The following is a 20,597-nucleotide window of genomic DNA, read 5'->3' as shown; positions in this document are numbered from 1 at the left end:
GCGCGCAGGGGTTGGCTGCGCACGGCACCACGCGGCCGCCGCTAGGGGGCGCTGCGCACGGCACCGTGGCTGCACACGCCCATCCCTACCTCTGCGCCTCCCTCCCTCCTTCCTCCTTCTGTTCCCCGTTCTCCCCTTCCTCGTCCCCGCCGCCGCCGGGAGCCCGGAGAGGGCTCGCCCCGCCGGCCGCAGCCATGTCCAAGCCGCCGCCGCCGAAACCGGCCAAGCCAGGTAAGCAGCGAGGGTCCCGGCGGCCCGCCCGCCGCCCCGCAGAGCAGCCGGGTGCCGGCTGACAGAGCCCCGCCGAGGGGGCGCGGGGCCGTGCCGCCCGCCCGCTGCCTTCCTCTTCCTCGGCTGGGCGCCGCGGGGGTGGCGGCGTGGCCGCGCCGGGGAAGCTTCGAGAAGGCCCCGTCAGGCCCCCGCTGGCCGGGAAGCCGTGGCGGAGGCGGTGCGGGGCTCGCCCCGCGGCCGAGGCAGGGGAGCAGCCTTCCGGGGAGCCTCCGGCGCCCTGCCGCCCGCCCTTACACCCCTGCCAGCGCGCTGAGGCGGAGTTCTTGTCCCGAGCCCCTTTCAGGCGCCTTTCGTGAAGAGCTGGTTTCCACAACCTCACAAAAAATACATATTTTTTTTTTCCTAAAAACGTGTTGAAAAAGTTATTAGAAGTGGCGTAGTTTTAAACCTCAGGGTAAAGATATCTTCCTCTAGGTCAACGTACATTCGTCTGCCAAAATTCAAGCCATTAGGTTTACCTTTCTTTTTCTTCTTAATACATCTTAGTGCTTTCCAAAAATACCTCAGTGCTCAACCTGACCAAATATTTTAACAACTTGTAAGTTTTGAATTTGTTTAAAGGAAGTGCAAAACTGGTTTAGAACTCTTAATCCATTGTTACGTACCTACCTGCAGAAGCAAAATCTGTTAAAGCTCTCTGAATGCGGAGTTCCACCCTCGGAAGAATTTCCTCTGCCCTTTAATCTGCTAAGCATCTTTCAAAACTGAACTTACCCATAGGGAAAATAAGGCAGTAATAGAAGTATGGCCCTTGTGGTCTGCCATTGAAAACCTGTATGAGGAAATCTGTGGGCTTCTGAAAGGGTGTGGTGTTATTTTAACAGCCAGATATGTACAAAGAAAAAAATCGTCTAGAGTGGGTAACTCAGTTTGTCAATTTGCAGAAAGATGGGTTAAAGTTAAGATTCTTAAGGAATTTAAGGAAATAAATTATTTAACCTCCCAGAGCTACAACACTAACTCTGGTGTTTTATGTCTAATGTTGGGCATTCTTCACGAGTTTGCTGGGATGCAGTTTTGTGGTAAGATTGATCTGATAAAATGCAGGCTGCCATCAAAAGGAGAGGTTCTCTGCACCTCCAACATCCCTTTTCCATTCTGTTTAGTGACAGGGCAAGCTGGATTGGTGCTCCAACACTACAGAACACTTTTTTGTTAGGTTATTCTTACATTATAATGAACTTGCTGATCTGGTTTACCACATGATTGCTTGACACAGCAAAAGGAAATGGGTAGAAATAAATGGCAGAAGAAGAAAGAGGAAGAGAATAAGACTTTCTTAGTAGTCGTTCTCAGGGTCGATTAATGAAAGTCTTTTTGAAAAACGTCTTCTTTTTGAAAAGAGAAAGTCTTACAGAAGCTATTGTGTTAATTTAATTCCAAGGCAGGAAGAGACTGTCTTCTAGTTTACTCCAAAATATTTTGTATATCTGGGTTTGCTCTGTGTATAATACCAGTTACATTTTTAATACTGTCATTGGATCTCTTGGGGTAAAAGGCATTAAAATGTAGCAACTTAAAGACATAAATATAGGGTCTGCATGTCCTGAAACAATTCCTGTAGCTTTTGCTACAAACTGATACATCTGTTCCCAACTTCTAGGCTGCAGATGGTGGAATGTCAGTGTATTTGATCAGGCTGTGTTCATTTTTCTTCATTATTATTAGGTATCCAGACTGTAACCTGGTCTGTAGCTTGTCTCAGAGGACAGCAAGCCTGCTTGCCTTGCCACTGAATGGCTACGATTCAAGACAGATAGAAAACAAGACTTTGGCTGCTGCGGTCCTCTAAGAAATGTTTAAAAAACAAAACAAAAAAAAAAAAAAACACTGCAAACTAGACAGAGATGGAAGGAGATGCAGCCAGTGGTAGAGAAGTACATGTAGTGAAATACTCATTTCTAAAACAGTGAGAGTGTTCATCACAGGGCTGTTGGAGATTACAGCTGGAAGGCCAGACAGTGCTTTGAAAATGTGCAAAACAGGACGTGCTAAGGGAAGAATACTAATTACAGCATTAAATGTGTTTTTTTCTGTACATGAGAGATTTTTATCTGATAAAATACTCTTCGCTTCTAATAATCCTGCTGCATGAACAGTGCGTTGGATTTCTCTGTGAAGAGGGGCTTTGTCATCAATAGATTTTAGTCAGTTGTCTGATACATTTGTCAGCTCATGAGCTAGTATTTTGGTGACTGTGGTTAACCTTTGAGTAAGGGGCTGTGGTTGTTTTTAGTGGCTTTAGGAAGCTTCTAATTTTTATTGTTTTGCGACTTTTTCCTTTAAAACATCTAGCTTTCAAAGAAGCTATCTCCTCACTTTGCTTTTCTGCTGAGGCTTTTTGTACCATTCTTGTTTTCAGGCCTGTTTTTCTATTTAGACTTGCCACTGGAGATACAAAAGAGTGGAGTGGGAGCTGAGAATAGTTGAAGCTTTCTTCTAGGTCAGCACTACGCAAGGGTAGGGTTTCTCCTCCATCTTTCAAAAGCTCTATTGATGTCTCAAACTACATTATTCTTTTTAGAGTTCATTAACCTCTTAAACATTCTGTGTCTGATGTAACTTTTGTAAACAGAATTAACTTAATAAATCCTTTGAACCTGACAAGATGTATTGACTTCTGCTAGTTTTTTTCCTTAAACAGTGTTCTGTGATTACACTTTTTGGACTAGAGCCTTACACTTTGTGCAGCAACAGCTTTTCGGGACCTGAAAATGTTATATTAATATTTTAAAGAAACCTTTCTTACTTTCTTATTCTCCAGTTAAGGTAAGATTTGTTGATCCTGGCATAGAGTCCACGTAATACTTACATTTTACAGAGAAAGACAGGTCTTTGTCCCAAGGAAATTACAATTTAAAATGATTCCAATTGAGAGGAAGGGAGGCAGAAGGAAACATATGTAACAGAACGGCTCACTGCCTTTAAAGTAGGTCTGTTGCCTTTGCAGCCACTAGTAGCTTTCACAGTTAAAAATAGAATTCTGAATATAAATATTTAGTTTGAACCACAATCAAGTACTTTTCTTGTTACTGAGATGAAGTAGGAGCTGTGGCAGTTACAGGAGTCACAGGAGCAGAAAATATACCCTGAGTGGTACGCTAAGGTCTCGGCAGCCAGTTGGTTCAAACTGATCCCTTTTGTAGTCACAGAAAGGTTTCTGTCAGCTAGGGAGAGGTGGGCATGTGAGTGTGGGGAGCTGTGCCATAGCCTCGAGCTTGAAGGTGGGAGGCTGTGGGGCGAACATCAGCAGAACTATTAAACAGCACCAACATGAATGCTAAATCTTCATTTCTGACCCCAGACCCTCCATTTACGGCAAGCAGCTTGGTGGGGCTACAAACAGGCTTCCTGCAAGTGAAGGCATTCTCTGTATATGCAAAAATTAAACTGCTAAGAAGAGGAAGATTCAACCATCAAACTGCTGGTCAAAATTAATCTGTGAAATTGTATGCATCAAGCGCAAAGTGAATATGTCCACATACATCTTCACTGAGAATATTCTTAATTCTAATTTTCTGTAAACAAATGCTGTTTGTTCTTTCTGCTCCAATTATTGATGGGTGCAGTCAATGATTGTTGCTGGGCTACCCCAGTTTGTCATCTATGCTGGTACCAGTCTGCCCTTTGGATTCTTTTCTGTGTATCCCTAAACAGAGTCCCTGTCTTTTTTGCTGGTTTAATGCCCCCCCTTCCCCCTCCTCTCCTATTTGTGTGCCCTTGTTCACTTCTCCTTTCTAACAGAGCGCTATTTAAAAGTGGAAGATAGCTATCTAAATATTGGTACCTCTACTTTTTTTTCTGTCTTAAGGTGGTCCTTAAATGCTGTATTGTACTCCATTGTGCCTCTATGCAAAAATCTTTGAGCAAAATGCCAGGTTTCAAGCAGCAGTTCTGTAAAACATATTCCCACTCTTTAATCCTTCTTGACCGTCTGAGTGTAACAGTACCTTATTTTCCTGTTCCTGAAAAGTCAGGGGAAGAAAGTTTCCATCTGCCCTTAATGTCCTTCTAAGAAAACAGCATGTTTCCAAAGACACATGCATTGTCATAACACAAGCATTTCTTTCCTTGTTAAAGCAAAGTGCAAGCATATCACAAATGATCCTGATCTGTAGTTTTCCCATAATGCCAGCTCTTGACAAAAAGCATTGTGGCTTCCAATTGCTGCTGTTGCCAGGTTGTGTAATTCCTTTGTAGGGTCTTAAACCAACACTGAGAAAGCACACACTGGTTTTGACAGCGTGCAGTCTGTGAGGCAGAAGATATTTCTCATGCTTCAGAGAAAATCATCTGAATGTGTATCAAAATGCACAATTTGTGTTCTGGGAGGAGACTCTGAGACTTACATAGGCCCTTGAACCTGCCCTTTTTCCCCCCACCCCAGAGCTTATTCATACTTTCTCTTTTTGGTTAATTTGTTACAGGGGGGGATTGAAATCAGTTGATTTCAATCAAATTGCTACTAGACTCTCCCTGATTCTCAGCTATGTCTGTGCAGCCTTGGAGGATGGTCAAGGGGGAAGATGGTTGCCAGCTAATGGCTGGTGACAGTTAGCCAAGAATTAGCTTGAACTCTTACGGAAGTTGATGGACTTGAAGTTTTCTAATTTGTGTGTAGAAGGCTATAGTCCGTAGTGCAGAGGGTATTCCATTCCCTCTGTTACAGGCACTGACAGGGCATTGTGATACCCAGGGAGTCTTTATCTAAAGAAAGTTAATTACTCTGATTTTTATGGTAGTCTAGTGCTACTCACTCTAAATGTAGTCGATGAAAAGATGCTCCATTGTGACCAATATCTGATTTGTGAAAAGTTGTTTGGATCAGTCAGTGAAATTTGATTGTGTCTGTCTCTGGCAGGAGAACCGGGATGTAAAATTCTAGCAAAAGACCTGTATTGGTTCACTGGAGCCAAGCCTTGATTGGCTTATAATCATGATTATTTTAACTAAAATAAATGGCTCTCACATCCAGGAAGCTGTTGTATTGTGTGTTTTTTGTTATTGGTAGTTTTGTTTGTTTGTGTTTGCTGAAAAAGCAATACAAAATGACTAATGAAGTTGTTTTTCCTCCCCTTTGGTGCTAGAAGTTTGGCCTCACTCAGATGGCTAAATAAGTAATGCCATTCAAGAATCTTTTCTTTCTTTCACAGGTGAAAGCAAATAAGAGGAAAGCAGAAAATGCTTTAGGTGCAAGTTGAGTGGAATTTTAATGCTGGTGTCTATGACGGCATTCAGAAGCTGGGGTAAAAGAACAGAAGGGAAGTGGGGGGGGAGCATTACTGAGAGAAACTAAATCTGTTGCAACTAAATTTGTTGCAAGAACACTTAGCGCTTCTTTGAAAACAACCTTTTATTAATGATACTGCTATTAAAATCAAAATTGTTAGGAAACAAAGTTTCTGGTCTTTTGAAAAAAAATTTTTTTTTAAACTTTGCATTGGAAAACCCGATAGAGGTCTTGTGTAGTTCAGTATATGTTAGAAGCTGCCTTTTTAAACTGTTGTTACTGTTTAGTACCACAGTTTCTTTACTTTCATGAGTGTTATTTCTTACTAAACTGTTAAGAGGAGTCTGAGTTGCATGTTTCCTTTCTTGATAAAAGCATTCTGTAGGAGAAATTATCAGAAAGAATTCAGAGGAATTTAGGTTGACTCACCTTGTCCTGCTGCTGGGTGAGGGTTTGGTAAATTGTGACATGGGTGTTTTGTATGCTGAGTTCACTTGACTGTGTAGTATGTGTAATAAATTATCCTTTTTTGTCAGATAGTTGTATTGCAGATGTTTAATAAAAATCCTGTGAAAAGGGAAAAGGCAGACTTGTGGCTGAAGTACGGAACTGAAAAGGACTGTTCAGATTTGTCCCTGCAGTTACTGTGGGACATATCTCTGCACTGTGCTTCTATTTTTTTTTTATTTTTAGAAGTGATACTGCCTTTGTTAATTTTGCTGATAACGAAGTTGTTAATGTTTGCCTGACACCTTGAAACCTCAAAAAAATAAAAAATTACACGTGTCTTTTGTATTTTGGTTATTTTGTTCTAGAAATACCTGTTTAGGAGGTGCAGCCAGTTGACCGGCAAATTCACATCAGTGCTAATAACTTATATCTCCATCCTACAGGAATCTTACAAAGTGGTTAGTGGTGAAAGGAGGGTAGTAAAGAGGAGCACAGCAGGTTGTAAAGAGGAGCACAGCAGGTCCTCTGGCATGTTCTAATTTTGTGCTTATTCCAGAGGACACCAGCCAGGGAAAGATGTAATTTTGTACGCAAGCCTGGGGATGTGCATTGCTAGATAAAAGTACTTGTATTCAAGTGATTGTGGCTACTCGTGTGCCTAGTAAAAAACAGGTTATTGGTATTTCCAGAACAGGGGTACTGATTTAATATGCCCCTCGAGTCCCTATATTTTGTTATTTTAAATCTCCCAGACTGTGAAGTGCTAAAATCATATTGTTCTTTGCTCTTAAATGCAGCAATATAAACAGGCTTAATGTCTGTTTATCAAGAAAAACTTAAAAGATAATTTGAGAATGCCAGCAATAAGTAGTGTTTAACTCTGTATGAAGTACTGTAAAACTAAAGTTTACCAGACTTACTGTTTTGTAGATGCAGATCTGTACTTCATCAGAGGGAAATGTTCTAGAACGTGCTGTACTGTGAAGCCGTGAGTTAACATTTGGGGAAGTAACTCTGTATTTCTGTTGTATAGAATAAAACATACACAGAAAGCAAATTGCCTTTAGTTTAAAAAACTTTTCAACAGTGCTTTTATCAGCTTGAGTATTTCCATTGTTCTTCTCCAGTTTTAGAAAACTGTTAAACTGTGGGTACGTGTGTAGTACACTATTACTGGAAATGCATACTGTACAAAGATCTATATTTCTTGCTTTTCCCTGTCTTCTGCCAACTTATCATTTCTGCTTTATTATTTGTTATTCTTCCCTTTTGGTCTCCAGTTTCTCCTTTTACTTAAGTAGAACCTTGAAAAGTAGTGGGTGATGGTTAAAGTCATCAAAGTATATAGTGTGCAGTCCTTTTGTGCATTTTACTGTCATCTGTGGAAGAAAGCCTGGGATAAGGAACAGTAGTACTCTGTACCACCCACCCCTTTATGTCACCCATCCTGGTTTGTCATCTCGTTCTTTCTCCATATGTTTTTTTTTTTTTAATTATTGACTACTAGCCACAGTTTGGACACTTCATTCTGAAACTCTTGTGTCTATGACACGTTATTGTTTGGTTGTTTTTTTTCATCATTTCAATACATGTAATGAACAGAGAAGAGGTTTCATTCTTTTTAGCTGCTGCCTCAGTACAGGTATTTAGTTTCTGGAGCGTGGCTCTGTAAAGTGTTGAACCCTTTATGTCTAAGTAATGGCTGCTGTGTGAGAGAGAATTCCAATGGTATTACTCAAAAAAAAAATAAAGATCTGGGAGAAGCATGGGATATAGCTACAGACTGGAAGAAAAATAGTATTTTCAGTGTCTGCATGCATTTGGTAATTAAGAAAGTTAACAGTTCAATTTTATGGATATATCATTACATATACTTAGCCACAAAAAAAGTTTGAGAGAGAGGACTAGAGAAATATTTCGCTTAGCAGTTACACATTGATAGATGTCCCTATATAAACATAGACTGTGCCATGGCTCTTGCCTGAGAGCATCTAGAGGCATTGCTAGTTGGTCGCAGGAAGTGATTGTCCCGCTCTACTCTGCACTGGTGCGGCCTCATCTCGAGTACTGTGTGCAGTTCTGGGCACCACAGTGCAAAAAAGGACATGAAACTGCTGGAGAGTGTCTAGAGGAGGGCGACGAAGATGGTGAAGGGCCTAGAGGGGAAGACGGACAAGGAGCGGCTGAGGTCACTGGGCCTGTTCAGCCTGGAGAAGAGGAGGCTGAGGGGGGACCTCATCGCAGTCTACAGCTTCCTCTCGAGGGGGAGTGGAGAGGCAGGTGACCTATTCTCCGTTATCACCAGTGACAGGACCCGCGGGAACGGTGTTAAGCTGAGGCAGGGGAAGTTTAGGCTGGATATCAGGAAGAGGTTCTTCACCAAGAGGGTGGTTGCACACTGGAACAGGCTCCCCAGTGAAGTAGTCACTGCACCAAGCCTGTCTGAATTTAAGAAGAGATTGGACTGTGCACTTTTGGGCAGACCTGTGCGGTGCCAGGAGTTGGACTTGATGATCCTTATGGGTCCCTTCCAACTCGGGATATTCTGTGATTCTATTTGAAGATGTCTTTCAAGAGCTACTCCAGGACTTTGGGATATGGATCAAAATGGCAGACTGATCAATATGGCAGCTTATACAGTTGAGTACCATCCCTCTTTCTCAAGCCTGTCAGCATATATATATTTAGACTGAGCCCTTAAGTTAACTCTGTAAAATGCTTAAACTCTAAAACTCCTGTCAGTAGGCTATTAGATGCTGGGGTAAGAAAGAGTACCTCTAACAAGAAAGTATCTCAAGACATTTTTTGCCTCTTCTTCTTTAGAGAAGGATAAGGGCTTATTCTTAAGAGATAGGGAAACTTACTCTTTTGTTGCTCAATTCTCTCCACATAATTTACGCCTTAACATACTATGCAAGAGTCTGTGTAACCACACTTTGTTGTACAGTGTGAATCCTGGGCAGTACATTCATCAGTGACAGAACACATAAAATAGCCTTTTCTAAGTAGTACATTGTCTAAATAAACCAAAGAACTGCTTTGATTATAAGTTAGTCTGTACAACATGTGAAACTGCAGTACAGTGTGGCTTACTTACATAATTGTGATATTTAAAAGTAAACAAAACAGTTTGTATATTTCTCCATCAAGTTCAGTAGATTTCAGCAGTCCAGTTAATAAAGTTATGGAATGTACATGTTTCTTCTCCTGAACCCATCTTATACCTTCTGCTTTGTGTGCTCAGAATGCACCTAGATTGAATATTTTTAAATGTTTATAGCGATGCTTCTTTTGCAGTTAATGCAGTTAAATTTCTGCCTCTCTGTACTAAAGTTACGTTTTCCAGGCTTGGATGCTGCTAAGAGTCTCTTAAAACTGCCCTATTAAAATAAACATTGCTTACTCAGTGGAATTGTAAACACTATAGGTTATTTTAAGCATGTAAGCAGAATGCCTTATAAGTTGTACATTACATAAATAGGGCTCGCTGACTAGGTATCATTTTTCTTCAAGTCCTGCAATGATTTCTGTGCCATTGTGTTATTTTTCTGATTAATAATGACTGCAAGTATGGGAGCATAGGACAGACATCAGTCATTGCTTTGTTTCTTTATTCCTTCCTTAATTCTGTAGAATTTGACATTATTAAAAAAATACAAATATATGAGTGCATGGGTGAGTAAATGACTGGAACTACACTTTATCTCAGAAATCAGTGGCAATACTTAAGCTGATTTACATGGTTAGCCATGAAGACGGTAAGATGTGTAGGACTGGTCAGTAGACCCATTTCCTTCAGAATCATGCTGCTGAGTTCAGTATTTTCATCATCACTTTCATTGTTAAATTCATACCACAAACTCATTCAGCAAGCAGTTTTAAGGGTTAAGGAAATGAATTTACTTGGATTTGGGGGCTGTATGTGTACGCAGTGTTTAGAAAGCATGGTATTGATATTTTTTTTTTATTATTTTTTTAGGGCAGGTTAAAGTGTTCAGAGCCCTATATACATTTGAACCCAGAACGGTAAGTATACCCATATTTTAGGATTTGGAGGGGCTTATTTTAAAACTTCTCTATAATAACGTTTCTTTAGTTCTGCTAGGGTTGGACTATCAGACTTGCTGTACTACTTTTCATTGAAATAGTGTGTTGATGGATACTGGTTCTTAAATATGACTTTTCTTTTCTTCCAAAGGCAACAAGGATAATTGAGAACTGAGAGAGTTGATGAACTGGGACCAGCCAAGAAAGGGGAAGAAGTTAACACAAGATATATTTCACTGCTTTTGTTGCACAGTGTTCAGTTGGAAAGACCAAAGTCTTTCCGTAGCAGTCAGGAAGATGACAGATCCAAAAAGTTAGCTGCAGGCAAGTCAAACTGCAGTATCAGACTGTCAGGCAGTTGTCTAGTATCTACAGAATTAGAACTATTGTCATTTTGAAAGAAACGCTGAATAGACTCTGCTTTTTACAGGTATTTATTTTACTTAATTACACACACCCAGATTTTTGTTTACCCTTACTTCTATTTTAATTATTTTTTTAAGCCAGATGAACTGTACTTTGAAGAAGGAGATATCATTTACATCTCAGATATGGTGAGTCTGACACATCCCATACAGACCATATACTTCTGAGATGCATTATATCCCTCCTAATCTCTTTTCCCCTTTCTCTCCAGAGTGATACAAACTGGTGGAAAGGAACTTGCAAAGGAAGAACTGGACTAATTCCAAGCAACTATGGTAATGTCTAGAATATTTTCATTTAGTAAGATCATTTACAATCAAAGGAAACGGCCAAATTAAAATTACTGATACACTTACTTTCAGACACTGTTAACAATATTGGCATTTAACAGTACTCTACCAGGGTATTTTGGAATACTTCTGCAATATCACTTACCACTATTCATCAGCAGTATACATGCCGTGAGTTTGCCAAGTATTTGTTTCTAAGTGTGCATGTAACAGCAGGAGGTGTTCTTAGTTTTGACAGGAAGAACGCATGGATATAAAGGAGGATTCTACAGAGTACACACAACTCATAGGCTTACATTTTCTATAACCTTAGTGAATGTATTCCAACCTTTAAGATCTTATTAGCAGTGTCTTAGCTGTATTCTTTCTGTTCGTATATTAGTTTTGGTTTGAGGTGTTGTTTTTTAAGTTGTTGTTGTTGTTTGTTTGTTTTTTGGTTCTTTTTTTAGTAAATCTAATGATGGACGCAAATCCTTTCATAATTTGGAGCTTGAGAAGCTGTCAGAGCTTCTGGGTGGCTTCTTACAGAGATAAATTATCAATATTTGGAATGTTAAATAAATACTGTATGTGGACAGGAGTCTAAAGCAGATGAGCAATTCTGTAGATATCCTTTGTTGCTTTTTTGTCTTTTTTTTTTCCCCTGCAGAAGAAATAAGGCTGTTTTGTTTGACATTTGTTGGTTTTTAACAAACCTATTCAGCTACAGAAGAAAATGTTTTCTTGATTGCACCAACATTAAACATACCTGTTTCGACAGAATAGAAATTGCTTTTTCACATTCAACTAAAATCATTTTGAAAAGCCATGAGTACTGTAATCACAGCACAATTCTTCTGAGTCCACCCAGGAAGTGTAGGCAGAGTAGCAGTGTCACGTGACAGGTTGCATCAGAACTGTTAGTATTTTGGTAACTGTGTGGTTGCTCTGTGTTGTCCCTTCTTCACCAGGAGACATGGTAGCAATGCTATATGGTTCCCCACCCTGACCTGTACTTAGTAGAATTATATGAGTAGAAGACTACAGTGCAGTTATTGAGACCATAGTGTACAATTTCACTTGCAGAAAAACTTTGTGACTTCTAGACTGGCTCTATTCCTGCCAGAGATGATTGCTGTTATATACAAGAATAGTTTAAAGGTGCTTACCTGCACTCAAATTTCTTTTGGACATTGAAGCATGCTGTATTTAATATAAAATCAGCAGTTATCAATTTGGAAAATTTGCTTCCAGTGTTTCACTGCAAAAATTATCTGAGCAGCATTTAGCTTTCATCAGCATTGGTGAGCCTGTATCTGGAGTGCTGTGTGTAGTTCTCGGCTCCCCTATACAAGAGAGGCATGGAGTTACTGGAGCACCTCTCCTGTGAAGAAGTGGTGTGGTCTTCTTCCTTGGCAGTCTTCAAAAGCTGTCTGGACGTGGTCCTGGGCAGCCTGCTCCGGGTGGCTTTACCTGAGTAGGGGCATGGGACTAGATGACCTTCAGAGGACCCTTCCAATCTCAGCCGCTCTGATTTTAGGCCAGAGGGATGTGTCTGTGTGCATGCATTTGCAAAATTTAATGTGTAAGCAGAACAGAAACCTATGCAGAACCTACGAGTGAAGAGTGCTAGGAACATGTTTTCCAATTTAGACAAAGAGTACAAAATCTTCATAAGTTTGCTTCCACTGGTCATCACAGTTAGGTCTGCCTAGGTTTAGTCTTAACTACTGAAACAGTGATATCTCCTCGTGTTCTTCTGCAACCTTTTTGAGGAAGGTGGAGACAGACATGAAACTGCTGAGGCTCTGGTGGGGTCTTGTACTCCACTTGCTGGGCTTGAAGGAACATGTCTGAAAAGACTGAATGGAAAAGCTGACGAAGCCCGAATCAAGTGTTATCTGCATTAAAAGTACTGATTACTGAACTTCTGACAGTTTTATAAGGATAAAATTATTTTTAGGTTTCTAAGAGAGTGTTATGCTTTATGAAAGTTAATGCTTTCTGCCGTGCATTACAAGCACTACTAAATATCACTAGGGCATTCTGCCTGTGTGATGGCTGTCCGCTGTGGGACCAGCTTCTCCCGCTCTGCTTTAGGATTCTGCTCACTGCTGGCACAAACTTTTGGAACATGAAATACTGGAATCTAGCAGTTATATTTTTATTTTATTCACAGTTAGAGAAACATGAAATGTTGAAATTACAAGTCATTATGGGAGGAATATACACCAAAGTAAGAAATGGTGTAGCGAGGTTATGACAGTCTTGAGACTTCTGTTTCTGATAATTGAAATATGTTATATTTCTGCATTGCATCTGATTGTAGTAGCAGTTTGATCTGAGAAACATACTCTTATAGTCTCCCTGCCTAGGATAACGAGCTGTAGAGCAAGAACATAGAGAGCCTACTAGTCTCAGATTGTACTTGTCTGTACGTATAGTAGTCACAAGCTTTTTCACCTAAAAACTACTAAAAAAAGGAGTTGCCAAATCACAGCCGCACTTTCAGCTGTTCCACAGTGCTGTTCAGTTTCTTTTTTCTGTTGCAACAGCACAGTGACCAGGAACTGTTGGCTTCTCTTCTCGAGTAAAACCTAAAGCTTGTGAGATGAAGCAAAGATCTACATAAGCCTGAACTTCAGTCTGGTCACTGCTATATTCATTGCTTCAGCAGTTATGATTTGCAGCTCTCCTGTAAGTTTTCCAGGGAAAATAAAAACCTCTGTAAAATAAGTTGTAAGCCTGTTGACAGTGGGTTTTCTTAGCTATCTTTCAGAGACCCCTTGGAAATAATTCACTTATAATGGCAAGCTGTAGGTTGAAAACCTAGTCGCATGCAGTTACTTAAGAACATTACAATTGTGGAATGGCAAGTAACAAGTGAGATAAAATATTACCAGATACCTAATGCCTTGCAACCTCTGATCAATTTAATGCTGTGCTTTGAAGTTTTTACAAGCTCTTTTCTGAATTGCTTTCCCATATATAGGAAATTGAAGCGTATCTGACTACTCCACCAGTCACAAGTCCCCTTTCAGACGTGAATCAAATATGTATTACTGTCTCTTGCAGAACAAATAGCAAGTTTTATTTCTGTACAGAAATCAAGTATCTCTTCACTTTCAGATGTAGTTAGAATGTACTGTCTGTTTCATTTCAGTGGCCGAACAAGCTGAATCTATTGATAATCCATTGCATGAAGCTGCCAAGCGAGGTAAGTGTGATTTGGATTTTAGTTGTGTAATGTTAAAAGACTGTTTGTTTTGTGCTAAAATAATGTATTTAGAATGAAGTTATCCTGTCTGTTTTGTTTATCTGATATCTTGAACTGGCAAGATAGTTATCTGTTGAAGTTCTGCAGCTTTCAGAAGCTGTTTTACAGCCTGGTAAAATTGCCACTCTATGTGACATGATTGTATACACAGCAGAAACAGTTGTTGTCTTCCATTTAGCTTTATAGGGACCTGAAGGTCTCCTGAGAACGGAGGAAGAGATGTTTGCAATGAGTTGGACAGGATGTTTTACAAATTATAGTTGTTTCTGATAATAACTTTTTCTCCTCGTATGTTCATGGTAAGACTGGCAGTTTTCAGAAAAAACTAAGTAATGTTTCTGTTAGCTTTTAAAAGAAAAAAAAAATCAGTAAAACAGAATTTGTTTTTCAGGCAATCTAAGCTGGTTGAGAGAATGTTTGGATAACCGAGTTGGGGTCAATGGCTTAGACAAAGCTGGAAACACAGCCCTGTACTGGGCATGCCATGGAGGCCACAAAGGTATGAGCAAATTCATTGGAAATAACTGTCCTCTGATTTTCTTGATTGGCTTGTTAGACAGATTGCTAAATAATAAAGCAAGGATTTTTTGTATATATATATATATTCTTAAGAGAAGTTAAAACTATAAGGGAGGTTCAGATCCATCAAATGCTATGTGTTTTGTTGTTGCTGTTGAAGCGGGCTTTCTAATCACTGTAACTGTTAGAAGCGGAGAGGGAAGAAGGACAGACCAAAAAAAGTGTTGCATATTTTGTTGTAGTGACTGACTGATGATTGATTCCTGAACATGTTCTGGCTGTTAGAAATTTTCATTAGCTAATTGGATCTCTCTTTCCTTGAATCTTACTAAAATCTGTACTGTGAATGTAAATAAGACCATTTTGTTTCCACTAAACTTTTTTTTTTCCTGTTCTCTGCAGATATAGTGGATGTTCTGTTTACCCAAGCAAACCTAGAGTTAAACCAACAGGTAGGACCCTTACACTATAGATGTGATTTTATTTGTCCTCGGTACAGGCTGAAAGGTTTTTTTGCTGTGTTTTAATCCTGTTGCTTTTCCCTCTAACTCCACAGAACAAATTGGGAGACACAGCTTTGCATGCTGCTGCATGGAAAGGTTATGCAGATATTGTAGAGATGCTGCTGGCAAAGGGTAAAGATCTTCACCAAGATTTCAACAATCTGTGTGGCAGACGAGCTTCCTGAATTTTTATTAATGTGTATATTTAAATTCTTTTCCTGTAACCCAGTTACAATCTCTAGCCAGCTTACCTGCCATGACTTTATAAGCCTTACAAAAAAATTCTGGCAGCTGTTTGGAAAGTAGACACCTCACATGCTTAAATTAAATTTCATCCTGCTATGTGGACAAAATTAGGCACTTAACCCCAGAACAGCAGTTCCATTTCCTTCTTGGAAAGGGAGAGTAGCCAGCAATTTCCCCAGCCAGCTGTAGCTTTTGGAAGCCCGTCCGTACCTTTTAGTCTGCTTCAGATCAGTCCACAGATGAGATCTCCTTGTCCATTATTCTGAGCTGTTTTACCCATGCTACTGAAACTCATGTCTTACTTAATACCATTGCTCAGGGCATACCTGGGACAGTGATTCATAATGGAAATTTTCTGTTATAAAGGGGCAAGAACAGATCTGAAGAACAATGAGAAGAAACTGGCTTTAGACATGGCAACCAACGCAGCTTGTGCTTCACTGCTTAAGAAGAAACAGAGTGCAGGTATTTATAATTTTGTTCTTCTGATAATTTTTTCCTCTTTGGAGGATGCACTATTTCAGCCAAATATCAACATGTTGTTAGTCGTAATAATTGCTCTGGAGCTAGATGGGCTAAGAGTTTTGTTTGGAAGGGTTTATTTGAATGGGGTTAGTTCAGCAGAGGCGTGATAGGCCTGTGGTTCATCACATCCAGTGTGGTTGACTCCACACAAAATGCCATCCTACTTACCAAGAAGCAAAGGAGTTTGTGGAAACAGTAAGGGCTATTCAGAAGAAAAGCAAGGATGGAAACTTCCTTTAGGAACAGTATACCACAAGGAACAGGGTGTGAGAATGAAGCAGTGTCGGTATGTTTTCTCTGTTCCTCTAAACTAAGTCAACATCTGCAGAAACTCCTCTTTTTTTTTGTCTTGTTCCTTTTACAATTTTTTACTCCTATGTCTCTCTAAGTGATATTCAGTGGAGGAATAAAGAAATAATGCTTTCAGGTATTTATCAAAATAGTCTCACTGCCTCCCACTTGTGTTCATCTTTCCTAACAGCACAATGTCTGTGTACAAAAGGCTTCTAGGAGATAAAGAGGACATTTTAAAAAGGTGAACAAAGACTGAATTGCTCAGTGTCACATAAGCAACATCACCTGTGACTTTCAGGAGGCTGAAATTTGTGTGGAAACCCTAAGTGAATTACACATAAGATGAGAAATGTCTTAAAGATACAGGCAGTGACAACTTGTACCAGTGGGATATGCAGTCTAGCAACTGTACTGTTGAAGGTCTAGCATGGAAAACATGAGAACAGAAGGAATTACTTGGGGGTAATACGCAGTTGTGGGAGTTAAACGATGGAACATCTGACAGTAGCTTTGAAGGATGATGATCAGTTGCAGCAAAAATACTGATCAGCTTTTTGATAGAGGTAATACCCGGATTTCCTAGAAAATGTTGACAAACAATTTCTGTCAATTTTGGCTCTGAAGAAAGCAGTTGTAACCCGGGGCAGACTTTCCTTTGTTTCAATATTTTTTTTTCTCCAATGTTATCTAATCCCTGTTAGGACGACTTACTTAATTTTTTTCTTGTCTGGTTTAGACACCTGGTATGGGACTATTTTCTGTTCTAATGTCCCAAATAATTAATGTTTCATTTTGTGAAAAATGAAACTTGAGAAACTTCTAGAAACTTTACCTACTTTTGGTGCATTTGCTTCACTCCTGAATTATTTTGTTTCACAGCTAATTTTTCATCTTTACTCACTTCATCTGTTGCCAGGCTCTGATACTCTCACACAGTTTTCTTGTTTGCCTTGATATGAGAGCTGATGTTAGTTTTTTAACTGCAGTTTCAATATTAGCTTCCTTGCTTGTTTTTCTCTTTAAATTTGGTCATTTACAATTGATGTGATACCACTGGTCTGTATACTTTTCTTGTTTGCTGTATTTTCTTGGTCATTTGTATTCATTCCTTTTTTTCTATGACTTGATTATACATTTCAGTATTTCAAGTATCTGTCAGTTAAAATATGTTTCTTTTTCAGATGTTCAGTCCTATTTCAGTGATCTTCCTGTCCCCATTTTCTGATCTGTTCTTATTTAGATATGGCTTATATCACAAGACATCTGTAAAATATTTTGTTTTCTCCAAGGAAGGTTACTTACATTCAACTTCCACAAGTTAAATGTCCAATTTTGTTTTATGATTTTACACACAGATTCATGTGTGTACACATGACTGTTGAAGTATATTCTAAGAAATGAGAGTTATTAAGATTGTGCCATAGGAATGCAAAAAGATTGTGTTGCTTTTGCTTTTGAGAAAATAGGATTTGTCCTTTCCTGAAGCATGGCCCCTTGAACACAGGGCTCTACTGTTTCTTGTTTCTTTCCTTCCTTTGCTTTTCCTACTAAAGAGAAAAAACTTTCTTAAATTTCTTTTATCAAAATGATTCTGCAGGTCAGTTTAAATTTGCTAATTTTTATTCTACAAGTCTAGTATAGCATGGTTATAATTTCTGTGCATTACATAAGTCTGCACTCGATACTAATAATATTTAAATATATTATTGCAAAACTATGACTGACTAGGATCTTATGATTCTTTGCTCCCAGTAGTACAGAATAATATACATTATATACGATACATATTACTGTATATTTGAAAATCTGTTGGAAAATAATTATTTATCACAGAAAGCCTTTGCTGTTTATTTATCTTTGTGTAGTCCCAAAGATAGATGTAGTTCTCCGGGTACTGCTGCACATCTGGGGAATATACTTCAGTACTCCTGTGTTCCACTTATCATTTTTTCAAAAGCATAAACTCATAAAGTAAGTAGATCTAAGAAATGCTTGCTTAGGAAAAAAATCTAGGTGAGGAAAGAGGAGACAATGATTGAATGTGTTCGATTTTAAGTGGAGAATGGTAGCCATGTAAGCACTTGGAAGAAAATTACATAGACTCTTCTGCCAACGCAGCCCTCCTTTCCTTTTTGATTTGAAGTTAATGTATACAGAAAAGACAACTAGAGAGTTCCATCTCTGTTGTACAGCTCCTAACAAGCCAGGAGATGGCTCCTGAGGGTCACTGAGGACAGACTACGTCATATACATAGGAGATGTGACTGGCTTAGCCCTATCTTTGCAATCCAAATCTTCAGCCCCAGCATCCATATAGTGCTAGCATCCCTGAATGATATAGCAATCAGTTTTCTCAGATACTGATTTGCAAGCATTGCAAATCTATTTTTTTTGAGGCTTTGATTTTTATCCCAAGCTAAAAGAGATCTTTGTGTTTTTTCCAGGTACGGTCCGAACATTAAGTAATGCGGAGGAATACCTCGATGATGAAGACTCCGATTAGCTTTTTCCATTCAGCCTGAAGAACTATAACCTATGCTGCCTATTTCCAAAGCTTATCTTTAAAACTGTAAAATTATCTTACTTAAAGTATTGCAGTCTTCCAATATAGCTTATAAATAAGAGGGTAAAATAATGCTTTCTAAGGGAACAATCTTCATGTGTATCAGAAAATGCCACGTTACAAGTCAGAGTTCCTTTGGGATTATCTGACAGGGGATGTGTGGCTTAGCCTTTCCTTTCTTATCTCTTGAACGGGCAGAGGACAGTCTTCTGAACTCACAGTTTTCATCTCAGGCCTTCCCAGCAAGTGCCTTGCATCTCCGGAATACAATCCTCAAACTTGAAAGGTCCCTCTGGGACAACAGGACACCATTGCTAACATTCCCCAAAGTACTCCTGGGTATAGGTTCCATTGTGCAGCAAGATAATACTGGCAGCGTCAGTACTGGCTGACAGGTGTGAATGGAGATGCTGCTGTAGAGTGACCATCTTCCCACGTGGAGCCAGCACAACAACATACGGTTTTGGAGGCTTGAGTCTAGGGTTTTGTTTTTTTTTTTTTGTTTGTTTGTTTGTTTTAATTCCCTCTTCATCTCACTTAGTGTAAGGGGTAGTAGGATCTGGATCTGTCCCTGGATGCTTTTTCTTCTCTGCTTCTGTGGGCCCAATCCCTGAAATATAAACTCAGGTGAAATAATTGCTTAAGTCAGTTTTGCTTCAGAAATACACTTAATTTTGGACTTAATGACTTTATTTTGCTTTTGAAATGCATTCTGTTGAAACTATTCATAGTGAAAGGAAGGCTGAATATTTTTCTGTTTATCCTGCCTACATTTTTTTACTGATCTCTTGCTTTTATTTTTTAAGTGTTCTTATATTTGTCCTAAATTACCTCAAAGCTTAAATGTTTTTGAAGGAATGAGGGAAAAGATGTATATTGAATATACCACAGGTGTATTCAAAAGAGGCATGTGAATAAACATTTTTAAAATGTGTGGTTTCTTCCTGTGAATTAAAGACAGTTAAGAATTTAAGCCACTTTCAAGCTTCCCTGCAGAGTTAAAGAAATATTTCATTCAGATTGCTCAAATAGCTTCAGCCAAAGATTATACCCTAATGAGGGGTACTTGTGATGGTAGAAAGTGTGGCAAGTATTTGTGATACAGTCTTACTTTTGAATTTTTTTGGCTAAGTTTGCTGTTAGCAACTTTGACAGATTCAGTCCAATATGAAATACTCTGTGATAATTAACAAAAAATAATAATAATTGTGACAGGTAGGGTAAAAATGAAAATTGGTATTTTAGAGATTAAAAGTAGCCCTAGAGCATCATAAGATCACATTTTAAAATATATTGAACCAGATACTCATACTTTTATTATCCTGGAAAGAAGTAAATACAGATAAAGGTTTTCAAGTAAACACCTTCCAAAGAAGGCAGCTTTAGATTTACCAGAACGATGCAAGACAGAGGCATTGCACAAATAAGTCATCTGCAGATAGTTTCCTCTGCTGTTAGCAACCTGGTCCCAAAAGAAGAGTTTGAAGAGTCAAAACATTTCACTCCTAAACTGTTTAAACAATAAACCTGTAGACCAAGTGTTCTAGCCCTGTAAAATGCTGTGATCAACTGAACAATGGTACTTTATTTTGTGTGAACTAAAAGTGAAAATCCGGGGGGGGGGGGAGAAGAAAAAGCAAAGCCACCAAGTTTTTAATTTTCATTAAAACAGTTGTTGAGAATGACTCATAATAGGCGGAGACTGTCCTGCCTCACATTTTATCAGCTACATATTTTTACTAGCTCAGACTTAACACATTCAGCCCACGTGTTGTGCTGAATGCTGTTGATTAACATCATGCAATTTCACAGTACAAGCAAAAGACCTGTACAAAGAAGCTAGAGAAGGAAGGTGGTTCATATGTCTGTTAAACGAGTCTTGTTTCCTGCATAAATGAAGCTCACAGCCTGCCATGGAACATGGAGGGAATGGCTTTTCCCCAAGGTTACTGTTTGC

At 39.2% G+C, this 20,597-nt stretch overlaps 1 protein-coding gene across 1 annotated transcript; it reads left to right on the top strand.

Moving 5' to 3' along the window:
* The first annotated feature begins 38 nt into the window (after window positions 1–38).
* Window positions 39–19,574, top strand: OSTF1 (osteoclast stimulating factor 1). Its single transcript, XM_080573917.1, has 10 exons — window positions 39–231; window positions 9,951–9,997; window positions 10,522–10,572; window positions 10,656–10,719; window positions 13,877–13,930; window positions 14,382–14,489; window positions 14,912–14,961; window positions 15,066–15,144; window positions 15,625–15,723; window positions 18,522–19,574. Exons 1-10 carry the CDS (start codon window positions 195–197, stop codon window positions 18,578–18,580), a joined length of 648 nt encoding a protein of 215 aa, XP_080430043.1. The 5' UTR covers window positions 39–194; the 3' UTR covers window positions 18,581–19,574.
* The last annotated feature ends 1,023 nt before the right edge of the window (window positions 19,575–20,597 follow it).

Source organism: Anser brachyrhynchus (genome assembly GCF_964034855.1).
Source record: "Anser brachyrhynchus genome assembly, chromosome: Z".
NCBI classification, from domain to species: Eukaryota; Metazoa; Chordata; class Aves; order Anseriformes; family Anatidae; genus Anser; species Anser brachyrhynchus.
The sequence above is the reverse complement of the archived record's forward strand: the minus strand, read 5'-3'. Positions and strand labels throughout refer to the sequence as shown.